The sequence below is a fragment of the Lissotriton vulgaris genome, unplaced genomic scaffold (assembly GCF_964263255.1).
Source record: "Lissotriton vulgaris unplaced genomic scaffold, aLisVul1.2 SCAFFOLD_990, whole genome shotgun sequence".
In the NCBI taxonomy this organism is placed as follows: Eukaryota; Metazoa; Chordata; class Amphibia; order Caudata; family Salamandridae; genus Lissotriton; species Lissotriton vulgaris.
In genome coordinates this window covers 736,017-751,718 of record NW_028255328.1, presented here as the reverse complement: position 1 = coordinate 751,718, position 15,702 = coordinate 736,017, and the positions used below count along the sequence as shown (strand labels likewise).

The 15,702-nt window shown below is 50.3% G+C and overlaps 1 protein-coding gene across 1 annotated transcript in view; it reads right to left on the bottom strand.

Moving 5' to 3' along the window:
- LOC147659167 (uncharacterized) overlaps positions 1 to 15,702 on the bottom strand; it is a 372,891-nt gene that overhangs the window by 42,133 nt on the left and 315,056 nt on the right. Inside the window, exon 10 of the mRNA XM_086951924.1 lies at positions 7,958 to 8,127. Coding sequence (XP_086808050.1) covers positions 7,958 to 8,127 — 170 coding nt within the window. The remainder of the gene's footprint in view (positions 1 to 7,957; positions 8,128 to 15,702) is intronic.

Here is a 15,702-nt window from a genome sequence, read left to right as displayed (position 1 = left end):
CGACGACGTGCCGGTGCTCTAGTGTAAAAACAACAGTTGGACAGAAAGCAGAACAATGTCATACATTCACCCCAGTACAGAGATCTGGGCCTAAATCCATCGTTTTTTTTGCACTCCACACCACCCCAGATCAGACATGGCCATATGCAAATCAGCCTTGACCCTGTGCCTCATGGGAACAGTCCAGCCCGAACTGCCAAGCCATGTCTTTCCTGGACCGGAATCAAGCATCCTAGGACTGGTTTCTGGCTATCAGCCGCCTTCAGACAGGATAGCTTGACTCCAGTGGTGTGGAGAGCATGGGACTCACGTCTGAGCATACCCATCCCACTCGGGGTGACAAATGCAAAAACAACAGTTGATGGACAGAATGCAGAACAATGTCATACATTCACCCTAGTACAGAGATCTGGGCCTAAATCCATCATTAGACAAAAGGGCTGTGTAGAGTACTGTGATCGAAATCCCTGCTGGTAATGGGGTTGAAATGGCTACTAGAGTTGAGGTCGAGAGAGCTATTGACCGCTACCTCTTCCCCGAAAAGAAGAAAACTACTTTCTCTGCAAATTCATCAGCAATTTAGCCGCGTCAGTGTCTGACTTTATCGAATGCAGAGCGTCATCCACATGATTGCCAAACAGGAATTCACAGTCAAATGGCATAACCAACACCTTGGCTTGAACCTCTGGGTGAAATGCAGTAGCCTTTAGCCACCCCTGCCGCTTCAACATCGCCGCTCCCACCATCTGTCTGAAGGCAGTCTATAAAAGGTCTAGCGCCACATCAATGATCTCGGAAGAGGTCCTCTCCCCCTACGATAGAACATCCTTTGCCTCCTTGTCCTCTGGAAGATACTCCAACAAGGAAGAGATGTCAGACCACATCTGTCGGTCATATCTCTCAATGATAGCCATGGCGTTGGAGGCTCTGATGGTGGGGGCTGACAAAGCGGAGAACCTTTTGCTGATGTTACCATGCCGGCAGCCTTCCTTGTCTGGTGAAACTGCACATGGAGAAGTAGTTTTTTTTACATCTTTTGATCAGCCTGCATAATAACTGAATCAGGGAAAGGATAACCAATACGGCATGCAGGAGGGTCCTCAGGTGCCCTGTACTTTTTATCTAGTTTTAGAACCACTGCAGGAATAGAGGCTGGCGTTTTCATAAACTTCAGGCCCTCCTGCCATAAGTAGTCCACAAAGGGTATGGCCAGAGTGGAGTGTTGCGTTTGAGGTTTCATACAAGAAACACTCTGTCCGCCTAGCAGGCATAGGGAGATCGAAGCATGTTACGAGAGATGGTGAAAGCTGCCAATATCTGCAGGTGGAGAGTCGCGATAGGCGGAGTATGTAAGGGCAGAGTAGGAGCTACATAATCGTCACATTCATCATGGACATCCGGATCAAACTGCGGCTTCCCTTTATATAGGAGCTGATCATCACTGTCCTGCACCTGGACAGGGATTTCCGAAGGTGGCAGAACATTTTTTGTTCTTTGAAGTAGAGGCAGAGGTGCAGGAATAACAGGTGGTGGTTGTGGAGCAGAGTTCACCTCAGGAAAACGCTTATAGTAGTCGTGCAACATCATACGAAGGTCGGAGACCAATAGAATAGGAATAATGATGAAAGGCTCCTGTGCACGATCCTCTTGTTATACATATGGATACTACTCTTGAAATGTGTCCAAGCGTTGAGCACTGGGACACCCTGCCCCAGAGAAGGAATATTCACCCTCTAAATAAGTAGATAGATCATCTAGCACCTTATCCTCCTCTGAATCCTGGCACTTGACTGAGCTGAGGGGCTGTATGCAGAGCCATAAGGACCATCCTTCTCATTAATGGAAATCCAAGAAGTGAGTAGGAGGCAATGGGGATATTTTTTTTAAAGTCCTGTAGGAGAGATGGTATCATTGTTGATGGCACAACGTTATTTACCCTCGCCGACATGCTTGATGGAATAGCAGATGTCAGACAGTAAAACTGTCAGCGGCAGTTGGAAAAAGACCCATTGATGGTGAGGTGACTAGCTGGAACGTCGACGGAGACAGTCTTACAACAGTAGACCACAGTGACACCACCACTTCAGTCTTCGGCGATGAAGCCGGCAATGTCTTGACGGGACCATCGACGGAGCGCCTGATTTTATGGAAACGAAGGCCATAAACGGTAATTTCTTTGTTGACTGAGTCATCAATGAGCAGATTTTCTTAGATGAGGAATCTCTGAAGGGAGTATGAGGTGCTGGTGGTGGAGCAGAACCAGCTCTTGAATGAGAGGATGAGGGACCAGACTTGTCTCTTTTAACCCTCCTTTCTTCAGGCATCTCCATACTTTTAGATCTAGAACGTTTCGGATCTCTCTGCGAAGACTACCACCTTTGTTCCTTTCTTCTCTTGGAGGAGTATGGGACACCTTCTCACCTTCAAAGTCTAAGTCCTTATCAGTCTTTTTTCTTTGCAGCCAGAGAAACAGCCTACCCGCACGATCCGGGAGGGTTTTTGTGGAAAAAGTACAAAAGTACTTGCAGTCTCAGGGCTTGTGGTCAGGATACAGGTAAATAAAAGGCACTCCTTATGTGGGTCCTCAGAATACTTTTTTTATTTATTTAAAAGTTTTATATAGCGCTGGCTAGACCCGAAGGTATGAGAGCGCTTTACATGAGAATCAACGTTGTAACAGAACAAGTTCAACAAATTACACAATACATCAAAAAATAAGCAATACAATTAGGAGGGGAGAGAAAGGAGCGAGAGAAGAAGTGGATGGGGCAGGGGAGGTGAGAAAGTGAGGATAAGGGAAGAGACAATAAGGCGAGACGAAAAGAAGTCTGTCTAATGACCAACTGGGTAGGTGACTACCAAGGAGGGAATCCATGGCCCATCTCCCCTATAGCTAAACCAGGTAGCTCCATCGGGCATCAGACAAAATAGTTCAGTCTCAATACATTGAGAGAGGAGAGAAGGAGAGACATAACTAGAGGGAGGATGCTGGAGGAGACGAAAGGAGAGACGAAGGGAAGTGCAACAATGTGGTTCAACAATATAACAGAAAAAGATCGACAATTACAAATTACATCAGTCAATCAGCAATACATTAGGAGAGGAGAGAAAGGAGAGAGAAAAGTAGTGGGGGATAGGGGAGGTAAGAAAGTGAGGATAAGGGAAGAGACAACCGTAGAGACGAAAGGAAGTCTGTCTGAAGACCGACTGGGTAGGTGAAGACCAAGGAGGGAATCCATGGCCCATCTCCCCTATAGCTAAACCAGGTAGCTCCATAGGGCATCAGACAAAATAGTTTGGTCTCAAGTGTCAAGGAAAGAGGTCCACTGAGAAACAGGGTGGGGACAAGGGGCAGATGATGGCAGAGGACAGAAGCTGGAAAGAGTAGGAGAGGGGATGGGGTTGGGGGAAGAGAGAAGGGGAAGATAAGGTCAGGAGAGACGCAGGAGTGTTTGCCCAAAGTCCGGCTAGGTAGGTGATAGTCAAAGGAGGGAGTCCAAAGTTAATCTCCCCTATGGTTCACGAGGTAGCTCCACCAGGCATCATACAAAGGTAGCTTTAGAGTTGAGACAACAGAGTGTAGTGACGCAGGCTCCCGTCACCGCCCACTGGAGTGGACACTGTTATGTCGTCTTCTTCACTTCACTGTGGCACCCCTTAGGCTGGACTTCCCACAAGTCTTGCAGGGCCTATACAACCCTTTTTTAGACTAAGACATAATGAAGACAAAATAGGGACTAATACTCCTGGACTGTACCTCTTAAGAAGAGATGAAGCAAGAAATGAACTGCAAGCTGGAAGTTCAAAAGGGCAATAGTAGAAACACAGACTGAGTAGAGCTCAGGGAAACTCCCCAACACAGGACATGTGGTAAGAAATCGGAGGTATGTTGGCCCTGAAGGGGATGGAGACACTATGGTCTATACTCTGATTGGCTGATGTTTGGATGTCTTAAAACAATGATAATAGGCTGCTTAAGGCTATTGAATTTCTACGGCAATTGAAGGTTATATTTTAATGCTGCTACTTTACTGTTACCGTGGAACTCTCACCATGACTAAGGGGAAGATTCAAGCATGTGAATCTATAAAATATACAATGCTGGAGAATCCGGTGTAACATCTATGAAGGAAGATTGGATTTTAACAGAGCAGGAATACATTCTTTATCCCATCCAGCCCTGGTGCTACCACTCATGCTTTGACCAGGTCTGCTAAGTTGCAACTGTAACACATGGAAAGGACTTTAAGCACTGGCAAGACAGACTGTTCCATTTTAGAGAGCGTCTTGATAAAGAAGTCTTCTTCTACAGGCACATGAAGCTTTGTGGTAGTCTGCATAACTGCCTCATAGGAAGCGGTCATCAAGAGAAGAGGGTTTCACAAGCTATGGCATAAAGACAACGTACTCATGGCAAGCATAGTCTGTCACCCACTAGTATGGGATCATAGTATAGCTCTACATGGACTGAGCCAAGGATGGTTCGACTAGGAGGCCATGATACTGTGGGTTCCCTTATTCTCTTTTATTGGTATAGGGTAAGCCCCAAGCTCTTCTGAAATTGCCTCTTTAAAGGTGAGCCAGCAGTGTCTGGAAAGGAGTTGGCCAGGAGGACGAGGTCATGCAGGAATGTGGCACTTTGTACGTCAAGGCGTGTTGCCTTTGTCTGTAGAAGAGAGTCACTGAGTCGAGCTGGCTTCAAAGTCAATTTTGGAGTCAATCTTAGTTCTGAAACAAACTGAGTAGACTCTTGGTGTCTTATGTTCAACCTTTGGAACTCGAGCTGTTTGCGGCGCTATAGGAAACTGGCTCTGTATATACTATACCAAAGTTAGGTATAGTGTGCACAGAGTCCAAGGAGTCCCAGGAGGCATAGCAGAGGCTAAATTAGGTAAGTCCTAACAGCTCTCTTTGTGGTAGTGTGGGCGAGCAGTTAGGCTTATACAGAGGGTGTTTTAAGCATTTGTTGTATTCACTCAATCAAGGACTGATTACAAAGACTCAGACAGAATACAGACCAATTAGATAAGTATAAAAAAAAGGTATACTTCTGTTTTATTTAGGACAAAGCAGGACTTGGCACAGATAAGTAGAATATACTCTCAAATGCAAGACTGTTAAAGGAAATGCAGTTGTGTATTAATTTGCAATCGTTAAAGGTTTGTAAATGCTTTGACAACAGTTTAAAGTACAAAGCAATTACTGTAAGAGTACTTTTAGTTACTTCTGGATTACCTGGAGAACTGAGGGTGGTATGCCTATATACCATGCCTAAGGATCAGTCAATATAAAGTATGACTTAATACTTTGCAATTGAGTTCTTTTTTCTCCATGCAAACGGTTCAACACAGCATTTTTAGGCCCAAAATCTCTTAACATGGGTTCTTATGGGAGAAAAGTGTTTGTGGTTTTTCAGGTAAGTACCTGACTTGCATGTGCCTTTTAGGAGTTAGGGCCAAGGTTCCCCATGGTCTAGATGGGCACTCAAGTTGCCAGGGGCAGCTGGGCACAGAATTCAGGGGCCCAATGTTAGCCAATGGGGTTAACGGGGCCTTCGGTTAGGGACTGCTGGCGAGCAGGCCCCTCGGGTGTGGGAGCCAAGGTCAGCACTGCAGGGGCCAAAGCCCATCACAGAAGCTGCACCACCAGTGGCACTAGGGTGGCCGGGTGTGCAGGGTACAAAAAGGATGTCGGGACGCTGTTCGTTTCAATGGAGACCTTCGGTTTTGTGAAGTTGCTTCAAACTCGGCCAGGGAGACTTCCTGAAGGCGACCACCGGCTGGAGAGGTAAGTTGGGATCTTGGGGAATGCCTGGACACCGTAGGTTTGGGACACCAAAGGCCGTGGGGCATCTGGCATAGGGGTGTCTTCTGGATTTCTTGCCATCTTCGGTCGTTATCAGGGGAACCCTTCAGGTTGAGGCAGCAGGCGTCTTCATGAGGATTGAGGGAGGTCAGGGATCACCAAATCCCAGGTCAAGATCGCTGGGGAGACCTCCTTGTGGTGTTGGGCCACTTGGGCCGTGGTGTGCAGAATTGCAAAGTTGTAGAATTCGGATTCTGTGGTGAGACTTTGCTTGAGCAAATCCGGTGCTCACAGTCTGTAATATGGTTAGAGGGCAGGTACACCGGGCTCTGGGGGTTGCTGGCTGCTAGACGCGCTAGGGTTCTTGCCGAAGCCAGGTCGGAGACGGCGTAGGCCGGTAGGACTGGGGCCAAAGCAGCTGGTGCTCTTCTTCCTGGGACAGCACATCTCTTCGGTCTTTTCTTCCTTGAATCTGAGGAGGAACGGTTGGGGGTTGCCCTTAAATACTAAATTTAAAGGCGTTCAAAGGGGTGCGCAGGTCGGGACGAATAGGTTCAGACCTTTGGGTGGGTACCCCCACTTTTATGCAAGCCTCCAGTGGGAGGGGGCATAAGCCTCTCCCTAATTGGCAGAGTCCCTGCATCTTCAAGATGGAGGGGACTGAGATGTATACCTCGCCTCCCCATGGGGGTGGGGCTGGCAAATGTGGGCACCCCTTTCCTAGCTTGGTTTTTCTGCCCAAAGTGGGGGGCAAAACCTGTGGGAGACAGTTGCTGGGGGCAGCAAAAGGCTGGGACAGCTTCCAAAGGCGGCACACCTTTGAATCTTTCCCTTTCGTGGACCCAGCCCATCTTGGGGAGGAGGCAGGAAGCCTCTGCCCAGGATGGGCCTTGTTTCTGGACCCAGAGCGCAGAGAGAGACTACCTAGTGGTCCAGAAACCTGTCTGGTGGTAGCAAATGGCAAGCGGCCATTCAGGAACCACAGGAACCACACCAGGGCTGGGTTTTTTCAGAGGGCATCTCCAAGAAGCCCTTTGGATGCATTTTACATTAAATCCAACACTGGCATCAGTGTGGTTTTTATGTGCTCAGATGTTTGCTACCAAACTTCACAGTTTTTAATAAAGCCAATATGGAGCTGTGGAGCACCTCCCAGACCATATACTCTATATGGTTTTATTACACTTACAATGTCTAAGAATGGGCTTAGACAATTTAGAGGCACAGGGCGCATGCCACTATACCCTCACCTTAGGGATAGTGCACCCTGCTAAAGGGGTGACTTCACTTGGCCTAAGGCAGTGGGTTGCAGGCATGGCACTCAAGAAACTGTGCCATGTTGACTTCACTTTTCTCTGCACCAAAACACGCAGCCTGCACTAGCACTGTGTGGGTGTTAAGGTACAGGGCCTCTAACTGTGGCACAATAGGTGCTGCAGTCCTTAGAGGCCCTCCCTGATCACAGTGCCCTTGGTACCTTTTCAAAGAGGCTTAACTGGCGCCAGACAACAATTGTAGGACCAAAAGTACATTTTTTGGAAAGAGCACAAGCTCTGGGAACCTGGTTGCCAAGGACCTAGGGCACATCAAATCAGGTTGCATCAGATGTCAGGCAAAAAGTGGGGGTAACCATGCAAAATGGAGCACTTTCCTACAGGCGCCAAAGATGTGTTAGGCTCACAGTGCTCCATAATAGTGGGGCGGCACAGACTTTCGAGCCCTCTTTGGGGGAGGATCAGGGGATGGCACAGTCAGGGCAGGTTCTTGCCCTAAGGCAAAGGCTCAGTTCAGAGTAGAACCTCGGATGGAAGACCCGCATTTGATGTGCAGGTGAAAACCTAACTAGGCAAGGTGTTCAGCCAGGGTTTAACCCAGGCCGACAAGTGATACGAACATTAGAAAAGAACAGACGTTTTACCCCAACATTTTGACTTAAGCCAAACCATTAGTGCTTTTACTATGTAAAACATGAAAACAAAAAAAACAATCTTTTTTTTAATTACACATCCCCTGGCTAGAATACCATTTATATTAGAACATTCCTTCTAAACCAATCATACAGCAGAGTCTGCATCTCACCACTCCCTTTTCCACCACAGATTTCAGTTATAAGATGGCATTAAAATAGTAAAATGTATGCATGCAATCTTACATGACTCCATAAATTTCTTTACTTCCTCCAATCCTCTTTTGTGGGGTGGTTCCTGAATGATTTTATCAACATCTGCTCTTCCAACTAGATCTTCAGGCCTGTCCCACATGGAGAGACGAGTGGTGGGATTGTAAAAGAACACACGCTCATCTCCTGTCCACACTACGCACCTAAAGGTTTGGACACATGAATTTCAGACATCACTAACTAGCATCAACAATAAAAATTCACTTATGTGCATCATTACGTTACATGGCATGCACACAATTTAGTTTATAAATTTGCACAGAATACTCACGACAGTAAGGAAGCATAATAAAGGAACCAACAATAAATTGGAAGAAATAAGTTACTTACCTGTCACTGCAGTTATCCAGTATTAGTATCTTTCATATATTCACATGCTTGAATCATTCCCAGTTATCGAAGTGGAAGTCCCACGGTACATTAAATAAAAGCAGAAATTAATAACTTCCATAGGCTATTATGGAGGCAAACATGCATTTAATAGCCTATCAACCTCTTTTTCTAAACAAGCATTTACAATGCAACGGTTTCGCCTTTTGAAAAGTTTGAGCTATTGGCATTGTAAATGACAAAATTAGTATTTATGTGTTGGTTTTGAAAACAGATAAATAAATTGCATTGTCATTTACAATGCCAATAGTTTAATCTCTGGCAAATGCCACACAAAAACACACAGACCCACACACACAAAGACCTACACACAGACCAACACACAGACCCACCTACACACAGACCCACCCACACACACACCCAGAGACACACACACACCCACCCACCCAGAGCCCCACACCCACCCACCCAGAGCCCCACACCCACCCAGAGCCCCACACCCACCCAGAGCCCCACACCCACAGAGACCCCACACCCACCCAGAGCCACACAGAGAGCCACACACAGAGAGCCACACACAGAGAGCCACACACAGAGAGCCACACACAGAGAGCCACCCACAGAGAGCCACACACAGAGAGCCACCCACAGAGAGCCACCCACAGAGAGCCACCCACAGAGAGCCACCCACAGAGAGCCACCCACAGAGAGCCACCCACAGAGACCCACCCACAGAGAGCCACCCACAGAGAGCCACCCACAGAGAGCCACCCACAGAGAGCCACCCACAGAGAGCCACACACAGAGAGCCACACACAGAGAGCCACACACAGAGAGCCACACACAGAGAGCCACACACACCCACCCAGAGCCACACACACCCACCCAGAGCCACACACACCCACCCAGAGCCACACACACCCACCCAAAGGTACCCAAAGCCACCCACACCCACCCAAAGCCCCACACACACTCAGGAGAGCAAGTACAGCGAGGGGGCAGGGAAGCAAGCACAGCGAGGGGGCAGGGAAGCAAGCACAGCGAGGGGGCAGGGAAGCAAGCACAGCGAGGGGGCAGGGAAGCAAGCACAGCGAGGGGGCAGGGAAGCAAGCACAGCGAGGGGGCAGGGAAGCAAGCACAGCGAAGGGGCAGGGAAGCAAGCACAGCGAATGGGCAGGGAAGCAAGCACAGCGAATGGGCAGGGAAGCAAGCACAGCGAGGGGGCAGGGAAGTACTTCCTCTGACTCCCAGACACTCCCAACATCCTGTCAGCCTTGCGCAACATCCGAGGGCTTAACCATCCCTGCATGACACACGGTCAGCAACGGACTCTTGGGGTCCGAGGGCATCCGTGTATCATGAACACCACAGAGAACAAGGGGATTCCAGTGAAAGACTGGGTACGGATTGGGGCGCAATTAAGCCAACAGACCAATTCTCCTCGTTTGTGCAACACAGGCCCACCTTACAGTAGGCACACACAGAGCCACACACACCCAGAGCCACACACACACACAGAGCCACAAACACAGAGAGCCACACACACAGAGAGCCACACACACACAGAGAGCCACACACACACAGAGCCACAAACACAGAGAGCCACAAACACAGAGAGCCACACACACACAGAGAGCCACACACAGAGAGCCACACACAGAGAGCCACCCACAGAGCCACACACACCCACCCAGAGCCACACACACCCACCCAGAGCCACACACACCCACCCAGAGCCACACACACCCACCCAGAGCCACACACACCCACCCAGAGCCACACACACCCACCCAGAGCCACACACACCCACCCAGAGCCACACACACCCACCCAGAGCCACACACACCCACCCAGAGCCCCACACACCCACCCAGAGCCCCACACACCCACCCAGAGCCCCACACACCCACCCAGAGCCCCACACACCCATCCAGAGCCCCACCCACCCATCCAGAGCCACACCCACCCACCCAGAGCCACACCCACCCACCCAGAGCCACGCCACACCCACCCAGAGCCACACACACCCACCCAGAGCCACACACACCCACCCAGAGCCACACACACCCACCCAGAGCCACACACACCCACCCAGAGCCACACACACCCACCCAGAGCCACACACACCCACCCAGAGCCACACACACCCACCCAGAGCCACACACACCCACCCAGAGCCACACACACCCACCCAAAGCCACACACACCCACCCAAAGCCACACACACACTCGGGAGAGCAAGAACAGCGAGGGGGCAGGGAAGCAAGCACAGCGAAGGGGCAGGGAAGCAAGCACAGCGAGGGGGCAAGGAAGCAAGCACAGCGAGGGGGCAGGGAAGCAAGCACAGCGAGGGAGCAGGGAAGCAAGCACAGCGAGGGGGCAGGGAAGCAAGCACAGCGAGGGGGCAGGGAAGCAAGCACAGCGAGGGGGCAGGGAAGCAAGCACAGCGAGGGGGCAGGGAAGCAAGCACAGCGAGGGGGCAGGGAAGCAAGCACAGCGAGGGGGCAGGGAAGCAAGCACAGCGAGGGGGCAGGGAAGCAAGCACAGCGAGGGGGCAGGGAAGCAAGCACAGCGAGGGGGCAGGGAAGCAAGCACAGCGAGGGGGCAGGGAAGCACTTACTCTCACTCCCAGACCCTCCCAACATCCCGTCAGCCTTGCGCAACATCCGAGGGCTTAACCATCCCTGCATGACACACGGTAAGCAACGGCCTCTTGGGGTCCGAGGGCATCCGTGTATCATGAACACCACAGAGAACAAAGGGATTCCAGTGAAAGACTGGGTACGGATTGGGGCGCAATCAAGCCAACAGACCAATTCTGCTCGTTTGTGCAACACAGGCCCACCTTACAGTAGGTGCAATCATGGAAAAGCACAGGCTAAATCTTCAAGAGGTGGGCATAGTTTGCCAGCCCCCTTCACTCGTGTTCTGGGAGTATTAATCAAAGATGAACCCGTCAACGTACACTCGCGGCTCAGTAAACATGACCTAGCAGTCACTACTACTTTAAATGCTACGGCAAACTTAATGAATGGTTTGACAGCTAATACACCCAGCCAAGTATTACTTGCAGAAACTAGTAAGAAACATGGCCCGCTCATTATTTGAAGAGTAGCAAATATGTCAGATGTGAAAATCCAATGTTGGGAATAACAGATGCCCCATCCTTTTGCCCCTACTCATCCTTCACCAATTCATCAGAGTCTCAGATGGGACATGTGTGCGTTTGCTTGTTTGGAAGAACTTTACCGCCCTTATCCTTTCTGCAGACACACATGGCCCATCATGTAGAGCCACTGCCCTACAGCCTTCCGAATGGCCCTCGTGCACAGCTAACCAATGGCTCTTTTGCAGAGCTCTAAGCTACCACTGTTAATACCAGCACTCATAGCATCTACTGCAGCTTCCATTGCCTCTTACACATTGCATCTCTCCTACAGAACAAAACAGTTTATACCCAACAGCGTCTGTCCTGAACACACCACCGTCAGAGCCACCGCTGTATGGAACGGTCATAATCCGTTATACTGCCCCAATGCTTCTCCGCAGCCTACCTGTGTTTACCCTCCACAGCTCATCGGTCCCTCTCCAGCTAGGACCATAACATACACTGCCCACCAGCCTCTCCTCCACAGCTTATCAGTGCCCCTCCCGAACAGACCACCGGCGCTCGTGCGTTTACCCTTCGGTCCCGAATTAGTTTAATTACATATACATCCAGCTCCCACGGTACCACTGAAACATCCCAGTGCCCAGGACTCACCATGAAGTCGCTACAGAAGAGGGCTCCTTCCTCTCCATGGCTCTCACCCGCTGGATAAAGCTCCGTAGGATCACCGCCTGCTCCATGCTGCCTCGCGACGTGCCCGTTTCCCTATATCAGCAACTGCCCTTCAAGCCCCCATCCAGCCCCGTGCCGGGTCGCTCATCACGCCCGGCGGCTGTTCCCAGCCTGGCTACTCTTCCTAGGCTCGGCGACTCCTCCGGGTAAGGGAGGGACTGGCCGGAACTGGGGCGCCGATCCCTCCAACGGCCACATAGAAACAGCAGACGGACGCTACGTTAGGAACCGTGCGTGCGTGAACAAAGAAGGACTGGGGATCCGTCGCCCTGGCACTAACGTGCTGCCATCATCCAATGGGAGCGAACTCAGTCGCCAACTAGAAAGGAATTGAATTGTAGACTGACCTGGTTAACCAGACGAAGAAAGAATGTTTTGTTGAGTATTAGTCAACATGTTGGAGCGGGAATAGCTCGGAGTCTCCAGTATTGACGACCTAATGTGGGCGGATTCAGTAGGCACACGGACAGCGGGGCGGGCAGGCACAGGAAAGCGGGAGGGGGGCGGAACGGACAGCGGGAGGGGGGCGGGAACACGAACAGCGGGAGGGGGGTGGGGGAACGGGCACTCACCTGGACTTCTTCCAGCGGCCGTGGTCGGCATAGTGACGAAAAACACCACAAAAAAAAAAACTAAACTCCGCCCGCCGCCCGATGACGATGCAAAAAGGGTGGAGGGCGAAAAAATCGCGGAACGCCCCCGAATCTGGTCCGGCCTTGACGGACAGATCAGGCTCCCAATGGCTAGCCTCCATTTATGGAGCTAGCCAATGGGAGCCGGGGGACGTTCCTGAAGCCCATATTGTAAACAATAGATTTCGCCTGCGCCGAAAAGCTGCGCAGAGCGCAGCCTTCGGCAGGCGAAACCTAAAAAGGAACAAACACACACAACCAATCCGCACCTATACCCTCTAGATTCTAGAGGGTGTAGGCTACAGTCTAGAACCTTCCCAAGAGAGACTGAATCCCTCAGATTTTCCATCACAAGTGTGGCTAGTAGTACTGTAATGCCAGAGGAGCCTCTCCGGGGAGGAGGGTGGGATGCAGGTGAATCTATGAAAAATACCAATACTGGATAACTGCAGTGTAAGAAAGTGGCTCTATATATACTGGACCAAAGTAAGGTACAGTGTGTATAGAGTCCCCAGTCTCCAGAGGTATGGCAGAGGTTAAAGTTATATATAACCTTACTCTCTAAAGTGGTAGCTTGGTCGAGCAGTAAGGCAGTATCAGAGAACAGTGTAAAGCATTTGTTGTACACACAGTCAGCAAATGGTCTCACACACACTCAAGAACTGAACTCTAGGCCAATTGTTTTATTACAAAAAATATCGTTGTTTTATTTTAGAACCAACAAGGTATCAAAATATACTTTTCTCAGTATGAGTGACTTTAGGCAATTACTTTGCAAATAGGCAATAGACTTAGTAAGTACAATAGCTACAGTGGTTGCAATAGGCAACTCAATTTCAAACACAATTTAACATTGAGCTCAATGGGTTTTTCTAGATAAATGAAATAGATTACTTTATGGATTACTTTTCTAACCACAGGACTGGATCCTGTATTCAGTCCCTGGACATAAGCTGTAAACAGTTAAGTAAAAGCGTTTTAGTTACAGTTGTGATTTTTAAAGAATATAATTGTATTTTGAAAGCTGACACTTCAGTGAAAACCAAGCAATGTTATCCTTTGGGAGGAAATTCAAGATACTGGTAAGTACACTTATAATTACTTTTACGGTTCAGTGCTGGGCTAAAGGGTGCAGAACTGACTTCTCTCCTGATCACAGGTGAGTATTTCGGAATTCGTTATTCGGTTGATTTTAAATGAACATTTTAAAGTTTCAAAACTCCACACTTAAAAGAATTTCCAAGTGAAACCAGTCAACGTTATCCTACAGAAGGAAAATGAGTTATCGGCTTTTAGGTAAGTACTCGACTGGCAGAGTTAAGGTTCTGGGCATAGACTCAGGGGTCTCCCAGGGTCGGAAAGGTACAGTTGTTGCACCCTCAGCGGCGCAGGGGCAGCAGGGTGCAGAGAGAGTAGGCCCAATGCAATCCTATGGAGGATAGGGACTCTGATTGGTGGCTGCAAGCAAGCAAGTGGGAGCTGAGCTCCTGGTCACTTACTTAGGGCAAGTGGGGAAGTAAATTAGTGTAGTAGTTGCACTTCCAGTGGCACTCGGGCGGCTGGGTGCAGGGTGCTTTTGAGCCGTCGGGCGCTCAATGTTATCCAATGGAACAGTTAAAAAGTGAACAAAGGCGGCAGGCTCGGGGACGGAGATTCTTCAGGTGCTACCACCACTTCGAGAGGTAAGTTGGGATCTTGGAGAAGAGGCAGGTACCCCAAAGGAAGGCATAAGGGGCCGTGGGGCGCTGAGTGCAGGGGTGTCTTTTGGCGTCGGGAAATGTTACCCTCAGCTGGTCGCGGTTGGAGGGGTACCTGGTTCTGAGGCTGCAGGCGCCGTCTAGGTCATCAAAGAGGGTCTTTGGGCACTGGACTCCGGGTCACAGTCGCCGGGGGAGGTCCTTGTGGTCTTGGATCACTCAGGCACAGGCTGGGCTTGGCGGGTGCAGAGTTTGCTGGATTCCGGTTCCTGGCTGGCACCAGGGGTATTGTTGATTGAGCAGAACCACTGCTCGTAGGAGTCCCAGTCTTTTTAGAGGTTCAAGGCAGGCAGGTCCTCTGGGGTTTTCGAGGTTGCTGTCCGCCGGAGATGCCGGGGTTTCGCAGGAGCAGTTTCAGGGATCGACAGGCCTGTAGTGTTCTGGGGCCAAGTCAGCTGGTGTCGTCCTCTTGTTAGCAGCTGCATGGCAGGTCTTCTGGTTTCCTTGTTCTTCTTCTTCTTGCAATCGGGATCTGAGGAAGGAAGGTTCAGGGTGTCCCTAAATTTAGGGGCGTTACGGGTAGGGCAAGGGCAGGGACCAATGGGTCCCTGTCCTGGGGTGAGTACACCCCCTAGCCTGCTCCTCTCCTGTGGGAGGGGGGCAGGAGCCTAGCTGTGATTGGGCAGGGCTCCCCATCCTCAAGATGGCCGAAGCCCGGAGTTGTGCTTCACCTTGCCTCTTCCACCTGAGGGGTGGAGTTGGCATAGGCTGGCACGCCCCCTTTCCTCACTTAGGGTTTTCCGCCAGAGTGGGGTTCAGAACCGGTGGGGGCCAGTTGCTGAGTACAGCAAGTGGCCTGAGGAAGCTCACAAAGGTGGCATGCCTTTGAAGCTTCCCCTGCCCATCTTGGGGGGGAGGGGGGGGGGGGGGGGGGGGGGGGATCTTGGCACCTCGTCCCAGGATGTGCAGGCTCTCGACCCAGGGGTCCAGAAACATGCCTGGTGGTGGCAGCCTCGGTAGCCACGCACTCAGGGCACTGGGAGTTGGTTAGGTTTCAGGGGGCATCTCCAAGATGCCCTCGGTCGTGCATTTTACATTAAATCAAACACTGGCATAAGTGCTGGTTTAATGTGCTAAAAAGTTTGATAAACAATAGTTACTTACCTGTAATCTGTGGTTCTGCAGTATTTGTGTCTTTCATAGATTCACATGCCTGAA